The 22,269-nt window shown below is 42.1% G+C and overlaps 1 protein-coding gene across 11 annotated transcripts in view; it reads left to right on the top strand.

The window, feature by feature from the left end:
* The window catches only part of EHBP1 (EH domain binding protein 1), a 337,547-nt gene that overhangs the window by 265,529 nt on the left and 49,749 nt on the right, over nt 1-22,269 (top strand). For 7 of the 11 annotated variants that reach the window (XM_075925601.1, XM_075925600.1, XM_075925608.1 and 4 more), the window contains 2 exons: nt 4,793-4,940; nt 13,120-13,227. In XM_075925601.1, coding sequence (XP_075781716.1) covers nt 4,793-4,940; nt 13,120-13,227 — 256 coding nt within the window. The remainder of the gene's footprint in view (nt 1-4,792; nt 4,941-13,119; nt 13,228-22,269) is intronic. The other 4 variants (XM_075925605.1, XM_075925607.1, XM_075925604.1 and 1 more) reach the window with 1 other exon arrangement.

The following is a 22,269-nucleotide window of genomic DNA, read 5'->3' as shown; positions in this document are numbered from 1 at the left end:
TTGGATGTAGCACAAGGTGATAGTTACTTAGTCAGCCATTCTCTCCCCCCCCCCCTTACAGTTTTTTTTAAGCAAACTAAGAACTTATCACTTTCACAATGAAACAAGGAATTAAATTACAAATGGATCCTCTTTCCAAGACCTGAATTCTTTCCACTATTCTTCAAAGTGAATTTAGGGTTTTCTAAAAGACACAATAGTGGTTTGAGGTGTAGGGAGGGGTTTGTAATCGTAGTGTGTTGGGTTTTTTTTTAAACACATCCTTGGTTTAAAAGGTCAGTTTCAGTTTTACAGTCAAATAGTCTCAGTACACATTAAAGGAAACATTTGGTATTGCATTGTTTATGCTTCCTCTAGTTTTATACTCTTCTAATACTATATAGACTATACACTGTGAACAGTATTTTCAGATTTACACAGTTGGAACATTGATCTGAATCCAAGTACCAATTGAAATACACTTGCCTATTTTTCTTCTTTGCTGATATTTTCCTACTTAAACATATTTCTAAAATATTAAAATCCAAACCTCATATTCTTTTGTTTGCATTACATTTGTCCTGCTTGGTAAGTCATATTTTGGTCACTACCTGTGTATTTTGAGCTATTCTGAAACTTTAGTACCGAGTACAAAACATAAATGTAATCCCTAGCGTGATCAAAGATTTAATCTGACCAGATGGACAAATTTGAGAAAGATTTTGACTTTCTGCTCTGTTTTGCAACAAGAAAGGCTGGGTTTTTTCCTCCTTTCTTTGTTGGAAAAAGCAGAGATCAGGCTATCCCTAGAGAAATGAGCAGGTGTGGCCATTTACAAGCATGTCTGGTTGTATTATAAACCAGCATAAGAAAAGTTTGAAATGGCTTGAATAGATCTGCTAAACAGTTTTAATGTTTCATCCCAAATCCTGTTTACTCAAACAAGAGCCGATCAAGGTCACAGTAAAAACCCAGCCTGACCAAGCCTTTAAATATCTTGTAATTTTATTTTTTATTTTTAGTCTGTGTTCTGTAGCTAGTGAATAGGTACATTTTGATAATCCTTGCCTCTGGACAAGCACAGAATTCTTTTTCTTTCTGAATGGCTAATAACAGAGCCGTTCTTCCTGTCTAATGATGAAAGGGTTTGGCAGTCAAGTTCTTTTTCTTAGCTGCACTATGTAATCGGGGCATGCAAGGGACAATTTTGAGAGTTATAGCGATGTGAACTGCTATCCATGTTAAGTAGTTACATTTTCATTTTACGTTAGCACAGATGAATCACTAATTTTAAAACCAATTTGTTTTTTTCAGTTGTCATGAAAAGATCATTGAACATGATCAAGAATTTTGTTTTTTTTCACATTAAACAAAATGCAGTCATGTTTGTAGAGAGAAAAAATAATAAAAGCAGATTTGTGGTACAAACTCAGTGTTGTACGTGATCCACATACAATCAAAAGGCAGTTAAAAATCCAGTAAAACATTTCTTGAAAATGGAGAAGAAACAATTTATTTTAAAAAAAATAAATGTAATGAACTGTATTGGTGGAGGTTTGATTGGTGGTTGCTTTTGCAAGACATGAGCATTCCATGTGGTTCAATGTTGGTCTTTTCTGAATTTCTGATATCGCTGAATGACATCATCAGCAGGACAGTGATCACAGCAACTACTTGGACAGTGTCTCACATTCTAATTTACCTTCACAAATCCATGGTATCGTTTTTGGCCAAAGTAATGTCAGTCACTGGCATTTGCGGCAAGTACAAAAAGGACCCCCTAAAGGCAGCCATTTTTATTTGTTTCTTAAGATCCAAGGACTGCTGAAAGAACAATTGGATAAAGTTGAGGATTGGAGAAGCTTGATTTTCTTGTTCCTGTGAAATGAAACTCTACTCCTTTTTCTTCTCCTTCCCCTTAAAAGCAGAAGTCTGCTAGGGGGTTGTAGCTGTGTCAAAGCCGTTAGGATGCCACTGCTGATCACTTTAATTACTAGGACTAAGGAGGATAAAATTAAAAGTAGCACCATTGAAGCAGTGGAAGAAAGCTTGCCGAGATGTCGGTGAACTGTGAAATATAAAAATTGCATACCAATACATTTTTATAGGAAGGAAACAAGGAATTACATTACTTATTCTTGAAGAGTTTGTCCTTAAATGGTGAAGTTTTACTTGCTGTGCATCCATGTGGCATATTTTTAGACCATTAGAAAGTAATTGAGGTGGAGGAACAGAATAAACTTTTGTCTTCCCAGCATGGCAGATACATGACAGAGAAATGAAAGATTTACCTAGCTTTCTTGTTAGAATTGGACAGCTTTCTAGTGTATGTTGTTGTAGTCTGAGTTTTCATGTCCCTGTCTTTCCCTATTGCAAATTCCATGTTTGTGCTTTATGAGTTTAGCAGGTCTTTCTCTTGGTTTTTTGGCAGAGACAATAAAAAATGTATTGTACCCTGTATATTGCACAATGCATGTTTTAAAATAATTGTTTTCTAACTTGCAACTTGTATTTATACTTTAATCATACCTTCTCTGTAATCTAAAGGTAATCAATTTCCTCCCTCAAAGCTCAATAATCAACAGATCACATAATATATTATTAAATAAAGCTATAAATATGCTGTTTTGCTCTTCTCCACTAGTGGTGATTGAATTTTAATTAGCACAAATACAAGCCACAACCATCTGTATTTGCCCTAAAAAGTGCTAGAGACTAATCTAATGATTCAGAGATTTATTTTATTTTGAAATCAGCCTAACATATTTTAGGACAACTTTCTCCTGAAGTGTACCTGGCTTGGTATTAAATACATCATGTAGTAGGTTTAGTTGGATTATATGAACATTCAGTGTTAAGCTGCCGAGTACCTTAAAATATATTTGGTGGATTCCATTTGTAAATTAAATTAATTTCAATTAAAACCACAAATTCAGCTGCGTTAGGAGTAACAAGATGGAAATATTTGAGAACTTACGCTTCATGCAAACTCAAATTCAATGTTGCCAAGTACAGTATGTTGAAATAAAAATGCTTGCTATGTTAGTTGGCTGGCTGTACATTAAATAAAACGGATTTATTGTAGTGCGTGGAAGGCTCCCTGTTTTCTTTCTTGTATGTACTTTAACAAATAAGTTTTTGATAGAACTGTTACTCTGTGTCTTCTGGGAAGCTAAGGTGTGAGAAAGCAAACCAAGCAAATATGCCATCCTGCTTAAGAGCTTGCAGGGCCAACACAAAACTGGCTTTATAGTGTTAGGACATTAGCAGAAAAGTAAATCAAGGCAATCTGATAGGAAACCAGAATTCTGTCAATCAGGCTCAAGATATTGTGCTGTGTCCATATACTTTGTTTACTGTAGGGTTTTATGAGTTGTAACCTGCCCATGCAAGCTGTTAATGAGGCTAAATCTTGCTGCTTGAGGATTGAATTACAGCACACCTCTGGGCTAATGGTTATAAACAGAAAGTCCCATTAGGGCTGCATTCTGATTCATTCATTTGCATATTTTCTATTGTACCAAGAACAACGATGAGTAAATAGCTACAAACAAACAATCTACATGGAAATGGCTAAAATGTACCTAATTAGTATTTTGTGCTTGTCTCATTAATGATTGCTTAAGCTAAATAGTACTTAGTGGCAAGCTCTTACAAAGATTTGCAGGTGTGGAATGTTCAATTTCTGGTTTCCTGGGAATGCGGTTTGCCATTTATTGCAAGAAATTCAGTTGCCCAGACTGCTTTCCAAACTTAGATTATTTGGTTGTATTCTACCGAAGCTAATGCCATCTGCAAAGGTCTTGATTTCAACAACTATGTTATATCGTTAAGTATTTACATTTAAAGAACATTTGACTTAAAACCACATGCTTGGTTTTATTGCATTTATTAACATTTATGGAACACCTAGTGTCTTTTAACCTTTTTCTTAAATTTGAGAAATGCAAGTTTTGACAAAACCTAAATTCCATTTTACTCACCGTTCTGTTTATTTCAATAGGTTAAAATCTATTTTGAATTTGTTGTGTGTTATTCCATTTCAGAAATATATGCATGAAAAGTTTACTATTTGTTGTATTTAGTTATATGATAAAATTTAAATATGTCATTATAAGACAATAAAATTTCAAACAGAACCTTATTAACCAGAAGGATTCCCTTACAAAAACACGTGAAATTTGTTATTGGGAGATATTTACAGTTAAGGGGGAATTTTTAAACTAGAGAAAATCTTTTGTGCCCTAGACTTTTTATTGGCAGGTTAAATTAAGGTTAAATTTTATATTTAAAAAGAGATGCATTAGTTGAAGTGTGTGGATCAAATTCTTCTCTTTCTTCAGATTTACATCAGTATAACACTCTGGAAGTCAGGGAATTGCTTGTGTAACTTAAGAGCAGTATCTGACTCCTGATTCTAGTATTATGGTAGACTATTACTCTTGCTAGTAATTCAGTTTAGTAAAATCTGTTTTGCAGCTGTAATAAAATGTTTTAAGCTATTGCTAAGAAAAACTAAAGTTTCTGACAATTGTTTGCATCAGGATATTTTACAAGGTATGATTTTATTTTAAAACGGTTTAAATTACAAATGATGCAAGTTTAAATATGTAATAATTTTGGATATGCTCAAAAATCTGATTGCTGTGTGTTTTTAAAAACTGAGGTGTGACACCCAACTGATATGGAGCATCCTATTTATAATGTGGGCCAAGCACCATGCTGTAAACCAGTTACTATCATGATGATCAGATTGAGAATGAAATTGCATTTCTGTCAATTACTGAGTTGGCAACTGTTCAATATATCTTAGCAGCAAGATGAAGAGCGACGTCGGCAGCTGAGAGAGAGAGCTCGTCAGCTAATAGCAGAAGCTCGATCTGGAGTGAAGATGTCAGAACTTCCTACCTATGCTGAAATGGCTGCAGAAAAGTTGAAAGAAAGGTCAAAGGCGTCTGGAGGTGAGTTAGGGAACCTCATCCCTTATTCCTTTAGCAATCTAAGAACCAGAAAGGACCTTTTTGGGTTATCACTTTTATTCATACTTCAAAATGTGGTTGTAAGAATTTGTTGTCTATCAGGTACACATATCAAAAGACTATCAATGGATAGGTTTTAAAAATAAATGTTATATCACTTAATTTCAAACCATGAAAAGAATGGTGCATATGTTCCAGGAGGAATATGGCTATATAGGTAACAACTGTTGGCTAATATTGGCCTGTTCGAATACAAATGTGACATTATCCTATATTTTTGGAATTGCAAGAAATATGAATTATATGGAGATAGTGTAGCTAAAATCTCTGGACTTTATTGAAAATGTAGGCGGTAGATGTGACCCCTGGGGAAAAGTACATTATAAAGATTTAAGAAATTTGACTTCAAAAAATAAACTAGTTATTGTGACTGTTTTGAAAGGGAACTTTATTTCTCTGGCATTACATTGTTTTTATTTGTTATAATCTAGGAGGTTGGATGTTTTGATTTTAAAATTACAGTCTTTTCTCATACCGCTTACTTTTACAATGTTTAAGTTGTGTATTACTGTAATATTAATAAACTGACTTTGAAATGTCATTAAAATTCATATATTTGCTAGTGCTCCAAACTGAAGTAATGTGACATTCAAATTCAAATGGGTGCTTTCAATCCAGACTCCTTGTTCTTTCATGTATCCTAAATATGCTAAGGAGGAATTATTTGTCTTATACTAACCCATCATTGTAAACACACGTCAGGCAAATCCAACTTTTATTTTGCTAAATCTAGATTCACTGATTATATGTTTTTATTCTGTGTTCAGTATAACTTTAAATATGTTTTTAGTTAATGTTTTATAACTGACTTGTACTGTCCATTGAACACAGACGCTAAGATTGGCTGGATAGCTGTTGTATGTTTCCATTTAAGTCTGATCCTTGGTTTGCCTCCATTCACCCACTAAATGAAGCATGGCAGGATGTCTCCAGTTTGGGTCTTCTCTTCAGTACTGAATTCACTCTAAGGAGGGCAAACATGGCCTTCATGTGGAATAAGCTGTTCAGACTTTATGAAAACCCCTCTAAACTAATGAAAGTGTTGATTCAAAGCATGCTCAGGTTGTGAGCTACAGTAGTAAATGCCTTTAATGGTTACTACCCATTTTTCCATTTCAGCCTTTCAGAGTTTGTTCCATATACTTATATTAAACACTCTGGATCAAATTTAGACTTGGCTAAGGCAGGCACTTTTTCCATGGAAGTGAGTAGGCCAAATTCATTGGTGACATATATAGTAGCATAAATTAAGTTAATTAGAAAATGAGTTAAATGGCAAAGTAGTGCAAATTGCAACCAATTTGCCATTCTTTATCTGACTTAAACACTTACCGCTTTTTATCGTGTTTTACTTTATCATTCCTTACATTGACATTGTGCTATTACACCCGCCTGTTGCTTTTCCTGCTGTACTCGCTACTTCTGCCTCTGAGTGTAAAATATGCTTGTTTTACTCACGCTTATTTCGAGTTTCGAGTGCTGTGGAGACGCACCTTTACCTAACTAAGTTTGTAAGCTCCCTCAAAGATAGTCTTTCATTTGAATCCTATCACAAATAGACGTATAGTGTCTGTCTTCCTTTTTTTCTCATTTTTAGTCTTGTAGTGTCTGTCTTCCTTTTTCTCCCCCTTTTTTTTCTCTTCAAAATTGTCTCTACCCTACCAATCTTCATCTGCAGTTTCCTGAAAAATAATGGTGAAATCGTGGCCCCATGAAGTTAATAACAAAATTCTCACTGATTTCAGTAGGGTCAGGATTCCATCCCTAGTTTCTCTAATTCTTCAGAATAACTAAGATCTTCAGATTCCTTAATTAGTCGTCCACTTTGTCATTATTTCAAGAATATTTGATACCTCTGTTTATTCCTAGCTCTATCTGCTTTTTATTTCTATTGTTTAGTAATATTTGAATTTGATTTGAGATCAAGATTCTGCCACCCCTGCTCATCTTGAGTTACTAATTCTTTACATGGTGGGGTTTCACCAATTTCTGAGGTAACTGCAGAGTAAGATAGAACCCAGCAAGAGAAAAGGTGTCAAAATTTGACTGTTTTTTTTTCACCATCATATATACTATTAATTATCGATCGTACATTTTCTCGCATGACCATATAGCATGAATGGTCCAGCATCATTGATTTATATCCTCTACATTGATTTTTGTCTACCCGTATACTAATCTGGTCAAGTTATTTGGACTTGTGTAGCACTTTTATATACTATGGTTTGTTATACCAAAAAGAAAAAAAATGGAGTTTAAAAAAAAAGAAGGGATGGAATCACTAACAAAAGCAAGAGAGATGTACTGAGTTGCTATTTTAAAACTGTATTAGAGATTTAGTTGATAATATTGTTATCATATATATAGTAGCCCAATGTCTGTGACTCTGTAACGCTTAAAAGCTGGCTATTCCCTCTGGGCGGCGCTGTTGCTGAAATGCTGGCTATTCCCTCTGGGCGGCGCTGTTGCTGAAATGCTGGCTGTTCCCTCTGGGCGGCGCTGTTGCTGAAATGCTGGCTGTTCCCTCTGGGTAGCCTGTGCTGCATGGGGAGTGCGGGGCCCAAACGGCAGCTTGCGCCGCTTGCTCCCCCGCGGCAGCCCAGCTGAGCGGCGCAGAAGACATCCGAGTGCCACGGCGGAAGGGGAACGGGGCGATGATGTACATGGCCAGGGGGTGGGGCCTGGCCATGTACGTCACTTCCCCGCCCCCTTCGCCTCCTGCTGTGGTGCTCGGCTGACTTTTGTGCTGCTCAGCCAGGCTGTCGCGGGGGAGCAAGCGGCGCAAGCAGTCGTTTGGGCTCCACGCTCCTCATGCAGCACAGGCTCCGTAGTCCCCCGAGTGAGAGGCAGGAGGGGGAGGAGAAGAGAAAGAGAGAACCAGAGAGAGAGGCAGGAGGCGGAGGAGAGCTGAGAGAGGGGGGGGGGGGGGGAGGCAGTAGGAGGAGCAGAGGGAGAGAGAGAGAGACGGAGACGGAGCGAGAGACCGGAGGCTCAGGAGAGAAGACCAACGTGGAGGAGAGACCTGAAAATCCTATCTTATGATGGGCAAATTGGCTAGTAATTATATAGTATACAATAAACACTGAGCCACTGTTCTGCTCCTTTAAGATGGCTACACTTTAAAAAAAAAGATCATCCTACTCTAGTGAGTCTGAGCCATAGTCCACAGATGTGGGCTTGCAAGGCTCACACAATGGTGCTAAAAATAGCCATGTAGACATTCCTGCTCCAGCTGGAAGTCAGACTCTGACATCAATCCCTCTTCTTCTTCCTAGGCTTGAGAGCTCAAGCTCCAGCCCAAGCCAGAATGTCTACTTTGCTATTTTCAGCATCCCAGCAAAGCACCCTGTGCATTCGTATCTGCAGACTTTGGCTCTGAGATTCACTGCCCCTGGGGGGTTTCTTGCTATAGACTTTCCCTTAAATACTGGCTGAACATCTTTGCGGGGGAGGGAGTTGTAGGGAGGGTAGGGCAGCACTGGTATGATCAACCAGACTAGTAAAATTAGTCCTTGAGCTGGTAGGTCTCAAGTAAACATTTAAAGTCCTGAATTAGTTTTTCAGCAGTATTTATCTGCCTTTGCAATCATCATTAAAGGCCCTAGTGTCTTGTCTTAAACTCTGTTTGCTTATATACTTGAAATATATGATTTCTACCTTCTGTCTTCCTTTTCTTCTCCACTTTACTTTCTTTGTCAGTGTTCATACTTTCCAAACTGCAGTCAGTAATTTAAAGCCAGCTTTGTACCTGATGTTTTAAAACCAAGCTACGTGAATACTGAGCTTGAAAAGTGTCACAGTGACAGAAGTGAAAACTAAAGACCTTCCTTTATCTCCAGAGCAAGTACACTATAGGCAGCAGGGGTGCCAACAGCCTTCCACCCCTGGACAGGGTGGGATGGGAGGCAGCTATGTGTTCCCAGAAGGGGTGGGGTCTTGGGCAGAAGGTGTAGAGCAGGGCAGCCAGCCTTCAGCACCACCTTGAGCAACTTGTCCAGACCTGTTAATAAGAGTGACAGTTTTTGGTGATTTTTATGCCACAGCTCAACTATGGCTGGAGGTTTTTTTACCTCTCTTGTACCTCTTGCTTACTCTTGTTTCATCTTTGAACACACTTGTTTGTCTGCATTTCTTGTTTTTAATGTAATGTATTTCTTGAGGATGGCATACTTAAGCTTTGTGTTGACCATATTTTAAATAACTTTGGACAATTTTCATTTTCTTTCTGGGTTCCTTTCTTCCATTGCTTTAGCCTTCCAAATTTCCTTATGCTGAAATTCTTCACTTTTTTCCATTTTGCTCTCTTTCTAGTCCAAATTTAAAACTGCAGATAAAACAAAACAAAAAAAACAACCTCAGTATTCAAAATAGTTGAAATGTAAACTAGACCAAAAGTGTGTTTTGTGACACCTTTAGTTCTTCCTTCCAAACTCTCTCCCCCAGTTAGATCATTTCTACAGTAAAACTCCATTGGTCTGGCATCCAATGCTCCAGCACTCCTGATGGTCCAGCACCATTGGGAACCTGGAAGTGCTTGGCAGCTGGACCATTGGAGCTGCTCTGCGCCCGGTTTCCCCGATTCAGCCGCTGTTGAAACTGACCAGCAGTTGAATTCAGGAAGCCGGGGGCAGAGCAGCTGGGGTGCTGCCCCTGAGGGCAGCGGGACCAACCCGGCAGCACCCCCGCTGCTCTTGGGGACGCCTGGGGCAGAGCAGATGGAGTGCTGCCGGGCTGGTCCTGCAGCGCCGAGGGGCAGCGCTACAGGACCAACCCGGAAGTATCCCAGCTGCTCTGCCCCAGGCGTCCCCGATTCAGCCGCTGCTGAAACTGACCAGCGGCTGATTCTGGTCAGCCGCTGATCAGTTCCAGCTGTGGCAGAATTGAGACGCCTGGGGCAGAGCAGCTGAGGTGTTGCCAGGTTGGTCGCGTAGCGCCGCTCCTCGGCGCTGCGGGACCAACCCAGCAGCACCCCAGCTGCTCTGCCCCAGGCGTCCCCAAGTCAGCCGCTGCTGAAACTGATCAGCGACTGACTCCAGGAAGCCCCGGGCAGAGCTGCTCTGCCCCAGGCTTCCTGGAATCAGCCACTGGTCAGTTTCAGCAGCTGAATCGGAGACGCCTGGGGCAGAGCAGTTGGGGTGCTGCCGGGTTGGTCCCATAACGCCACTCCTTGGTGCTGCGGGACCAACCTGGCAGCACCCCAGCTGCTCTGCCCTAGGCGTCCCCAAGAGCAGCTGGGGTGCTGCTGGGTTGATCTCACAGTGCTGAGGAGTGGCACTACCAGACCAACCCTGCAGCACCCCCGCTGCTCTGCCATAGGCGTCCCCGATTCAGCTGCTGCTGAAACTGACCAGCAGCAGCTGAATCGGAGACGCCTGGGGCAGAGCCGGACTATCGGAAGGGGGAGCTATGAGGGGTCTGGGGTGGCATCCCCCCCCCCACCCTATCCCAGCCCCCTCATAGCCCCGCCTTCCGATAGTCCGGCATATCTGATAATCTGGCACCCCCTGGGTCCTAAAGGTGCCCGATTATCGGAAGTTTACTGTAGTAACATTATCTCTAAGGGTATGTCTACACTACCCCGCTATTTCGAACTAGGAGGGTAATGTAGGCATACCGCACTTGCAAATGAAGCCCGGGATTTGAATTTCCCGGGCTTCATTTGCATAAGCCGGCCGGCGCCATTTTTAAATGCCGGCTCGTTCGAACGAGGTGTACAGATAGTGCGGAATGGCTTGCTAGTTCGAACTATCTAGCCCATGCCGCGTGTAGCCGCGCGGCACGGGATTCGAACGAGCCGGCATTTAAAAATGGCGCCGGCCGGCTTATGCAAATGAAGCCCGGGAAATTCAAATCCCGGGCTTCATTTGCATGTGCGGTATGCCTACATTACCACCCTAGTTCGAACTAGGGTGGTAGTGTAGACATACCCTAACACACCTGATACTCCCTTACCAGTTCACCTAAGGACCAATAATATTGTTTCTATTCACCATTGTTTCTATCTTCCATATAGTCCTGTCCACTAAATGGCTGCAAACTCAATATGCATTTTGCCACCAAGAGCATTTTTCAGGACCATCCAGTCCCTATAATCACAGAACCATAGGGTTAGACAGGACCACAAGGGTCATGTAATCTAACCCCCTGCCAATATGCAGGATTTGTTGGGTCTAAACCATACAAGACACATGGCTATCCAGCTTCCTTTGGAAAACCTCCAGTGAAAGCCTTCCGCATCTCCGTGACGCCTGTTCTATCGTCCCGCTTTTCTTACAGTTGCGAAGTTTTTCCTGCGATTTAATCTAAATCTTCTGTAGCATAATTTGAACCCATTCCTCTTGTTCTACCATCATTAGCATGAGAGAACAACTTTTCACCATCTTTATAGCAGTCTTTCAAGATCTCCCCTTAATCTCTTCTTTTCCAAATCAAACCTAGCCTGTTCCTTCCACCTTGGCTCATGTGGCTGCATTCCATCCCTTTGATCATCTTTGTCATTTGCTTCTGGATCCTCTTCAGTTTCTCTACATCCTTTCTATACAGTGGTGACCAAAATTGGATATAGTACCCCAACTGAGGCCTAACCAGCTCCAACTAGTGCCAGACTATCACCGCCCATGACTTTCATGCTATGCCTTCTCAGCAGTGCTGCTGCCAAGCCAGTTTTCCCACATTCTCTATTAGTGCATTTGGTTTTTCATCCCTAAGTGTTGCACCTTCTATTTGTCGTTGCAGAATTCCATTTTGTTGTTGACAGCCCAGTTTTACCATTTAACAATATTCCTCTGAATTGTAGCTCTATCTTCCAAAGTATTGGCAACTTCCCTCACTAGCTTTGGGCTCTCACAAATTTGATCAGTATGCTCCATATTCCTATATTTAGGCAATTAAAAAGATGTTAAACCCAGAACAAAAACATTGGTGCAAAAACGTGCTTGAGGTGTGGACACTCTGCTGGGTTTTGCGCAAAAACCTTGTAGTGTAGACATAGCCTAAGAGTTGGGACTGTTCATGAATTATCTTCCTGTCTGGGGCACTTGCTCACTGATTGACCTGCCTCAAGTCACCAACTCTTTCTGTGCCTTTAGTTTACCCATTTATAAAAAGAGGATAATAATATCTACTTACTTCATGAGAATGTTATGGGGCTTATTTAATTCATGTTTGTGAGGTTATTTAGATACTCCATGGAAGCACCCGATGGAAATGCAAAGTCTTTATTAACACTCTGCATTCTCTGCCAACAGGGAACTGGTGCCTTGCCAGAGCAATAGGTGCATGTAAAGATGGTTCTCACAATGTGTGTTACTATATCAAAGATCACTTATAAGGATGAGGTGATTCGCAGACAGCTGAAGGTTGTGCATAACAAATAATGTGTGTTCTTCAACATTGGTCAGATGTCCTGCGCAATTGAAGACTATACCTGAAACCAAATTTTTCCTTGATTACCTCTAAGGCACTTCCCCAGTGTGTGTGTATATATTGAATGGCACTGGTTTGAAGATACACCTATTAGTGGAAACAGAGAAATCTCCCTGGGTATGTCTACACTGCATTCCTCTTTCAAGAGAGGAATGCAAATGCAGATGAACAAAATTGCAAATGAAGCGCGGATTTGAATTTCCCGCACTTCATTTGCATTATCGCGTCCGGCCACTTTTTCAAAATACCCTATTTCGAAAAAAGAAATGCTGTCTAGATGCAGTTATTTCGAAAGAAACCCCTTCTTTTGAAATAACCCTGACTCCTTATGAGGTTTAAGGGTTATTTCGAAAGAAGCGTTTTCTTTTGAAATAGCCACGTCTAGTCAGTGTTTATTTTTTTGAAATAAGGTATTTCGAAAAAGCAGCCGGACGCAATTATGCAAATGAAGCATGGGAAATTCAAATCCGTGCTTCATTTCCAATTTCGTTCATCTGCATTTGCATTCCTCTCGCGACAGAGGAATGCAGTATAGACATACCCCTTGCTAGACTGATTTCATTACTTCAGTTTGCATTTTTTTCGTGTTCAGCTGTCACTAAACCACTAATGTCTTTTATTGGTGTAGTGCATGACCAAGACAAAGTCCTAACATTAACACTACATGTTCCTACAGATGAGGATGCTAATACTGAGCTAAATACTAATGAGGAGATTCCTGAATGCTCTGTTACAGAAGGTGGAGATGAACTTACTAACCTAGAAAATGACCTTGATTCTGCTGGTAATTTAAATAATGGTTGTTTTGTGTATTTTGCATGACTAACATTTCTTCATCATCACTGCCTATCAATGTGTCTCTTACCTGTTTAGTAATTTTTGCTTAGCTTTGTGTCTTTTCAAAACTTTCTAAACCGTAAGTTCATTTCACTTTCCTGAATTGTTAACTTTCATGTTTATTATGGGTTCAAACTTAAGATCAACAACAAAAGAAATATTTCAAATAATGATGGGATTCCAAAATCTATTCCTGTTTCATGGAAAGAAGGTGTGACTGCTCCACAAATCTCTTAAGGGATTGCACATGAAGGGGGGTGCGTGCATGGTCATTTTTTCAACCGGTCACTGTTCATTTATTTATGTATTTATTTAGCTGTTTCGTCACTGAGAATATAGAGCACAAATTCTGTTCAGATTGACATCCTGTGCAGTCTAGGGATATAAGTGACTAGTCGAGTACACGATAAGCATCAGGTACTCGAGTAGTGACTCGACTAGTCACATACCTTTCCCTTGCTGCTTCTATCAGAGAGAGGCAGCAAGGGGGGGAGTAGGAGCTGGTGCTGGGGGGAGCCATCTTAAAAGCTGGTTCCTCCCAGCACCGTGTCCATGGGGGCAAAAGAGGCATAGGCGTAGCAGGAGACCTGGCTCTGCACCTCTACTTTTTAAATGTCTTAAGAGCCATCAGCACCCTCACCCCCACCCTGCTGCTCTTCTGGTTTTTAAATGTATTAAGACCCTAGTGGCTAGGGTTAGGTCCCAGGCTAAGAGCTAACCCCACTGCAGTTTCCTCCTTATCAACTAATTGAGTAGTTGATGGAAATTCCATCAACTACTCGATTCGCTGATTACCTGCAATTTAATATCCCTAGTGCAGTCCCATTGAGTTCCTTCCAATGTGGATATACGGGGTATACCAAGACATAATTGGCCCTCTATGGTTTCCAAAGTTAAAATAACAGGGTTTTTTATACCAAACTTTAAAATAATTAATATTAGAGTGACCTGTGCCACTTTACATGCTGGTCAAATAATAATAATTCATAATGATGATAACCCCTTATTAGAATTTTAAACCATAGAATCTTGCATTCTGACTCTTCCATCAACCCAGCTGTGTGACTGTGTGAGGGGTATTCTTGCAGGTAACTAGAAGCTAGGTTTTCAAAGATATTTAGGTGTCTAAAAATTCAGATAAGCATGTAATGGATTTTTCCAATGCCTCTTAGCCAGTCAGGTACCTAACCTTGCTTTGGCACTTTTGAAAAATCCCACAGCATCCACATACTTGCCTAAATAGCTCCCTGATCCTACAGTGCCATAGAACCACGAGGAGACTTATACTCTGTACACCTATCTGCTGCCAGTGCAGTAGAAAAAGTGAACATAGTCATTGCACCCTTTTCCAGGGGACAAGGGAAACCATATGCAACCATATGTAAACAATTCATCATGTCTTGGATGAGGTGAATTTGCTGTTGTGAGCTGCAACAACAAATAACACTTTAAATTGGAATAGCACTAAGAGCCAGCTAATTTTCACACCTAATCGTAGGGATGGGCAAAAGGACCTCCGTGGGCCGGATCCACTTCAAAGTGCCGTACACACGTGCAGGGCGGGGGCAGGGCAAAGGAAGCTTTGTGCAGCTCCCCTGCCCCCAGTCCCTGATTGGCCTAGGAGCAGGGGGAGCGCCCTATCCCCACTCTGTGAGGAGCATGCGGCAGGGCGCAGCGCAAAGAAGCAGCATGGGTGCCTAGTGGGATGGGGGGGCAAAGGGGCTTTCCCACCCCCAGACCAATCATAGTCTGTGGTTGGGGTAGCCTAGAAGCATCTTGGCCCCGCCCCTTCTGGTTTAGACCCCACTCCTTCTAGGCGGCCCGGGGGCATTTCAGAAATTTTTGAAGTGGCCTCTGGCCAAAAATTATTGCCCACCCCTGCCTAATCAGCTTGACTCATGTCTTTTTTTGTTTTGTTGTGCTTTGATATTTTCCATGCAGGGAATATATCTAATATTTCTAGTGTTAGGGTGAAGCTGCTGTTTAAAAGATTCATCGATTTTAAGGCTAAAAAACATGCACTGTAATCATCTAGTCTGACTGCCAGAAATATAAGCTATCCAAAGATTTGCCAGTAAATATTGCTCTATGAGTAGTGTCCCTATAGGTACTCCACTGTAAGGGTACATCTACACAGCAGTTTTATTTCAGCATAACTGACATTATTTCGAAATAACAAAATGTGCATCTACACAGCAAGCCATTATTTCAAAATAATGTCGAGCTGGAGGACTGTAACCCTCATTTAATGAGAAGTAAGGGAAGTCGAAGGAAGAGTGTTCTTCCTTCAGCTTTCTGCTGTGTAGACCGTGCCAAAAGCCGAGTTAAGCTATTTTGATTTCAGCTACGCAATTGACACATCTGAATTTGCGTAGCTTAATTCGATTTTTGCCCTGCAGTGTAGACGTGTCCTAAATGCACTTGCATCTCTTTGCAGCTGATCAGAGAACTTTGGTAGCAGTGTCCGTTGGACCTGCACATGCTTTGTCTTGCCTTATGCTGCAACATAAGGCTAGTCTTACACAGGCTAACCCCTCTGAGTTCCTTCTCAGTTGCTCTGAATAGGAATGGAGCCATTAGCAGTCTGTTAAGACTATTGTTCTTCTGTTTGCTTTGCAATTAGATAATTTTCCCAGATATAGATCTAGTTGTAGTTATAATTGATAAGAAAGAAAGAAAGAAAGAAAGAAAGAAAGAAAGAAAGAAAGAAAGAAAGAAAGAAAGAAAGAAAGAAAGAAAGAAGATTTTTTCCTGCCTTTTTCCCCATTGGGGTCCTTCCCCTTAGCAGGGGTATGCCTGGCTCCCTGAGCTTCACAGATAAGTACTCTCTGTTCATTTGCTGCCTCGGAGAGTTCACCATACAATCAAGCGTACCCTCTTCCAGCAGCTTCAGACACATAAGGAATGTGGGAATGGACTTTTGGCACTGGTGGAATTCCACCAAACCAGAGACCTTGATGTACCTGGGTTCCCACCTCCCTGCACCAGCATTACAGCACTGAGCTTTTATAGGCACAGGGAATATCTCTACAGCCATGCCATGCCCTCCTTTCTCTAGTGAGGGTTCAGATAGTGAGCCAGAGGAAGTGGTCCCAACTGGTGGGTCTTCCTCCCAGCTCCATATGGGACCCACTACCAACAAGGCCCAAGAACGTACCCCCACAGTTGGTTCCACCAACACCATCATCTTAGTATGGCCACCTGTGGGTGTGACCATCAGGCCTTGTGCCTCCATGATTGCCATATTGGGACCCAGCAGCTTGCTTCTTGAACTTCAAGCATTATCTAAGAACCATCCAAGCACATCCCCTTGTCCTCAGCATTCAAGGCCTTGGAATTGCCTCAGGAAACAGAGGAGCAGGAAGCTGGTCCTGTGAAGGACATAACACCAAAGACCACGTCTTCCTCTTTTCCAGATGAAGCCATTATACCTCCCCCCACCATCTCTGGCAGATGATTTCTATCTTTTCCAGGGGCTGACAAAAAGGATGGTAAACTCCCTCCACATACCACTAAAAGAGGCTTGGGGCACCTACCATTAACGCATTAACAACCTCCACTCTTCATTCTCCTCAAAGATTACTCTCCCAATTAACAAAGCTATTTTAGACATGGTAAAAACCATGTGCAAACCCTGCCATCAATGGTGCCAGACATATCCCCACTAAGGAATCAAACTCCCTTTTTTCCCACCTGCCACCCAATTCCATTGTGATGAATGCTGTCAATTTCTGTGGCCAACAACACTAGTCCAGAGCTATGCCCTACAACAGGGAATGGAACCACCTTGATCCTCTTGGTAGAAAGGCATATTCCTCAGTGACCTTACAGTTCCATATTGGCAACTATCTGGCACTCACAGCCAATTACGATTACACAAATTGCAATAAACTTAATGACGTTATTGAAAAACGGCTAGAGGTATGTTGGAAATCCTTCAAGGCCGTCATACAGAAAGGGAAACTAATGGCAAAAATAGTACTATAAATGGCTCTCAGTGCTGGCAGCCAGGGCCATCTCTCTATGGTAGTGGTGATGCAATGAGTGTCATTACTCCACTTGTTGGGATTTCTGAAAGCGGTTCAGACCATGGGGGAAGATCTTCCCTTTGAGGACACGAAGCTCTTCACCAACTCCTCCATTTTTACACTGAAAGTTCCAGGGCTTGCTGGGAATCTATACATTGGCTCAAAAGGGATAATTTAGTCCCTAATCCCAGCACAGGCAATATGTAGCTCTGTACCAACCTTAGCACCATCACAAGCTTCAAAGAAAGAACGGGAAATTCCCAAAACACAAGCCATTTGGCTCACCACCTTCATCCCAACCCCCCGGCATCTAATTTCCACTTTTGTAGGCAGGTTGAGGTGCTGGAAGACCACTCTTACCAACTTGCACAACCAGTCATTGTTGCATGCCCATTTGGCCATTGATTGGCAGCATGCTGCAGTACCTGGAAATACATAACATTGGACTGATGGGTCTTAGAGATCGTCTAATTCAATTCCCCACCCATTTCACCACCTTTATCCCATCCACAACCAGAATATCAACATCTACAGAAAGTTCTAGTCTAATTATTTCTCAGTACCCAAAAGAAAGAGAGTTTGGAGACTCATCCTGAACCTAGAGTTCTCAGTGAGTTTGTCAAGGCTCAGAAGTTCAAGATGGTCACCATATGAATAATCATTCCAGCGCTAGAACTGGGAGACTGGTTCTCAACCCTTGACCTCCAGGATGCCTAGTTTCACATATCGATCCTGCTAGCTAACAGACAATTTCTCAGATTCATTCCAGGACGTGATTTACCCACAATTGGATGAGTGTTTCCTCAGAGCCCGATCTCCCCAGGAGGCTCACTAAGTCATTGACACTACAATACACTTGTTCACAGAACCAGCTCCACAGATCAGCTACGGGTGTAAAAGGTTAAACGGTTACCCATGCTTACCCAGTAACCAGTTAACCGGAAGACCCAGCCAACGGGAACAGCCCCCCCACCCATAGTGGCCCAGCTGGCAGAACCCCAGCTGCAGCAGGTGGGAGGGGCTGGAACAGCCTCCACCAGTTGTGACATGGTGGGGTTGGAATCAGAGCAGTCCCCATCCCCACCCATGGCCAGTGGTTAATTGGTTAAACAAATATTTAAGCTACGTTTTATATCCCTAAGATCAATACCTAGAAGTCAACCTTCGCCCCAGTGCAAAGCCTACAATTCATTGGGACCAACCTCCACACCTAAAAGTGAAAGCCCTCTTACCTCAACACAGGTCTGCCTCCAACTCTTGGGACATATGGCAGGGGACACAGCAGTGATACTACATTCCAGACTCCTCATCAGATGCCTCCAGTCGTGGTTCAGTTCAGTTTACAGATTGAACAGAGACAGGACGGACAAACCCCGTCACTATTTATGAGGATCAGAAACTTCTTCGGCCGCTGGAAGGACACAGCCAGCACAAACAAGGGGGGTCCCCTTCTCACTGACATCATCATCATTGCTTCATGCCACCAATGCATCACTCATCAGGTGGGACTGGTATTTAAATGGCCTCATGATGCAAGGCAAATGGTTGCTTGTGGAGATATCCCTCCACGTCGGTCTCCTGAAGTTGAGTGTCATGAGTAACGCCTGTGCCCATTTTCTCCTACTGATGGCAGGCTCACACACAAAGATCTATACAGACAATACAGCCTACCGCCATCGGCAAAGGATGGGATGGGTCAGGTCTCCCTCCCCATGCATGGATGTGATGAGATTATGGAACTGGTGAATCTCTCATGACATCAAACTGTTAGCCGTTTCCCTCTCGGTCACACAGAACTCAATAGCAGCCAATCTCAGTCACAGATTTCCACATGATCACAAGTAGGAGATAAGCTCATCTGTGCTCCAGGACCTATTTACCCAATGGGGAACACTGCTCACTTATAAGCCATGTGCATACCACTGCTCCAGGGTGGGGATGGGACAGTACTCTCTGGGCGACGCCCTTCACCTCCTATGGGACAAGGACCTTCTTTATGCCTTTCCTGTTTCCTCTACTGTTGAAGGTCCTACTAACAATAAAAAGGGATGAAGTTTGCATCATTCTGATCGCTTCTATCTGGCCAAGACAGACCTGGTACCCTTATATGGCACAGCTCAGGGTGTGCCCACTGATCTCTTTTCTAGACATCCCGCACTTCCTTTCACAGGACAAAGGGCAACTCCAGCTTGGGGATTCTCTGCCTTAAAGCATGCCTCCTGCTTGTTTCAAGCATCTAGAGACCTCCTGCTCAAGGGAAGTACAGAGTGTTCCTCTGCACAGTAGGAAGCTCCCCATATGACACACTTATCTGTAGAAACATTTCAGGTTTCAGATTTGGTGCATGTTCCAACAAATCCACCCAGCCTCTACATCTCCTCCACACATCGTAGACTGTGCACCAACCCTTAAAGTCAGGACTTTCTCTAAGCTCTCTTAGCAGCTATAACGGCTTGTCACTCCTCATCCCAAAACAGGTATAATAAATCTCTTCCCTTAGCCTCCACTTCCTACCTCCATGTGAGGTTTGGTACAGAAAGAACTGACCTAACCTCCTTTGGAACCCAGAGCCACCTGATTTGATGATGTATCTATCAATGAAAATGGCCTCCTTGATAAAGATTACCTCAGCCAGAAGAGTACAATAGATCGTAGCCATGATGTCACATCCCCCTACGCAGTATTTTTTCCAGACAAGGTTATGCTCAGGTCACATCCAAAATTCATCCCTAAGGTAAACTTTCCATTTCACATGAATCAGTTAATTCACCTTCAAGCCTTTACCAAAACAACAGGGAGACTGTACTTCATCCTCGAGATGTCAGGAGAGCTCTGATCTACTTTGACAGGACAAAGTCCTTCAGGAAGTCCCTAGACTTTTCCTCTCCGTTGCGGCAAGAGACAGGGCGCAACAATGTCATTCCATACCATAGGCCAGAGCTACTCAACTTTGGAAGCCTCGGGGGCCACAGTGATGCTCACAGCACATGCCGAAGGCCACAACTTAAGTGTGATTGTATATACATGCAAATGTATGCAAATAGCTTCTTTCACACTATGGGCATGAATACAAAGATTAAGTCAAGGCTATATAATATGCAGGCCCCATTTAAGTCAATTCTGCTGATATTAATAAAATGCAATATTTACCCTATTTCTACCCATATGACAGCATTTTAAATGAGCAATGACAGTCCAGGAATTTAACTACTAAAATGCATCTCAACAGAAGACCATTCTATTGAATGCTTTTTTGTTTTGGCCTCACAATAGTCCAGGAATTTACTAAAACACATATCAACCCAAACTGCACCATAAACCCAAACCACACCGTGGGCTGAATGCGAAAATGACGATCGGGGCTTTTTTCTGGAAAAGCGCGTCTACATTGGCCACGGACGCTTTTCCGGAAAAAGAGCTTTTCTGGAAAAGCATACTGCCAATGTAGACTCTTTTTTTCCGGAAATACTTATAACGGAAAACTGTTCCGTTTTAAGCATTTCCGGAAAAAGGTGCCACTGTAGACACAGCCTCTGTGTGCGTGTGCGTGTGTGTGTGTGTGTGCGCGCGTGCACGCAATCAAAAATTAGGCTACATTATGGCCACCACCTGTCATTTGGTGTGCCAAAGAAGAGTGAAGCTGTTCTTCGTCACTCCCCATCACATCATATCTCTGTAGGAAGCAGGCAGATGCTGGGTTTATTAGCTCCCCAGGAATATTTTGGAGAACAAGTTGGCCAACAGTGTTCATAGAACTCCAAGCCTTGGAAAGAGTGGAGTAAAGAAATTGACTTGGCTCCTCCTTCCTGCATTCTAGCTTCAGGTTCCAGGACTGCAACATGAAGTGCAAGGTACATTAGTAGAACATGCATAGCAAGTGCCGTTCTGCAGTGGACTATCCCAAGTCCCACTGACATGCATACTGCTTGTGTAGGTGAAACACCTGCCACCTCTCAATGGGATGGTAGCTGACAAAATGGCAGTATATTCTAACATTAACATCTCTCTCTCCTAGCTTACATCTACACTAGCTCATTACTTTGAGCTAGGTAGGGTAATGAGGGCAAGCGGAGTTGCAAAAAAAGCCCAGGATTTAAATATCCTGGGCTTCATTTGCATGTTCCAGGCGCCGCCATTTTTAAATCCCCCGTAGTCCGAACTCCGTGCCCGCGGCTACACGCCGCACGGAGTAGGTAGTTCGAAGTAAAGATCCTAATTCGAACTACCATTACTCGGTGCCGCGTTTAGCCGGGGTCACGGAGTTCGGACTAAAGGGGAATTTAAAAATGGCGGCACCCGGGAACATGCAAATGAAGCCTGGGATATTTAAATCCCGGGCTTCATTTGCAACTCCGCTTGCCGTCATTACCCTACCTAGCTCGAACTAACGAGCTAGTGTAGACGTACCCTTATATATGTGTGGTCATATGTATGAGCCTTTAAAACGTTATGTTATACCACTCTCATACAAAAATTATATATTCTTCATGTAATGAAATAAGCATTAATGGGAAGTGAAATATGTCCATATAAGACCTGGTGCAAGGTCCATAGGAATTTTTCCAGTGACTTCTTCAGGGGTTTGGAGAAGTCTATTAAAGATTTTATTTTTATGGAGTAAAAAGTGTTTGATTCCACTCCTAATTCCATTATATTCCATACTTTATAACAAACATTACTAGAAAGATAGCTTTGTTGTTACTCTGGTTTTAAGGTTGAGAACCTGTGCCCATGCAATCTTGTGTTAAATTAATAATATTTGTAAACTTGAATGGTTACCAGACCCTAAAATACCTGATGAATTTTTAATATTCCGTCTTAAAGTAAATTGTTCTCTAGAGGCATATCTACACTAGGAAATTATTTCAAAATAATAATTTCAGAAATAACTGTTTTGAAATAAGCTTATTCCCCAAGGAAAGCAGGAATACAGATTTTGAAATAACCAGCCAGTTATTTCA

The sequence above is a fragment of the Pelodiscus sinensis genome, chromosome 3, assembly GCF_049634645.1.
Source record: "Pelodiscus sinensis isolate JC-2024 chromosome 3, ASM4963464v1, whole genome shotgun sequence".
Classification (NCBI taxonomy): domain Eukaryota; kingdom Metazoa; phylum Chordata; order Testudines; family Trionychidae; genus Pelodiscus; species Pelodiscus sinensis.
The sequence above is the reverse complement of the archived record's forward strand: the minus strand, read 5'-3'. Positions and strand labels throughout refer to the sequence as shown.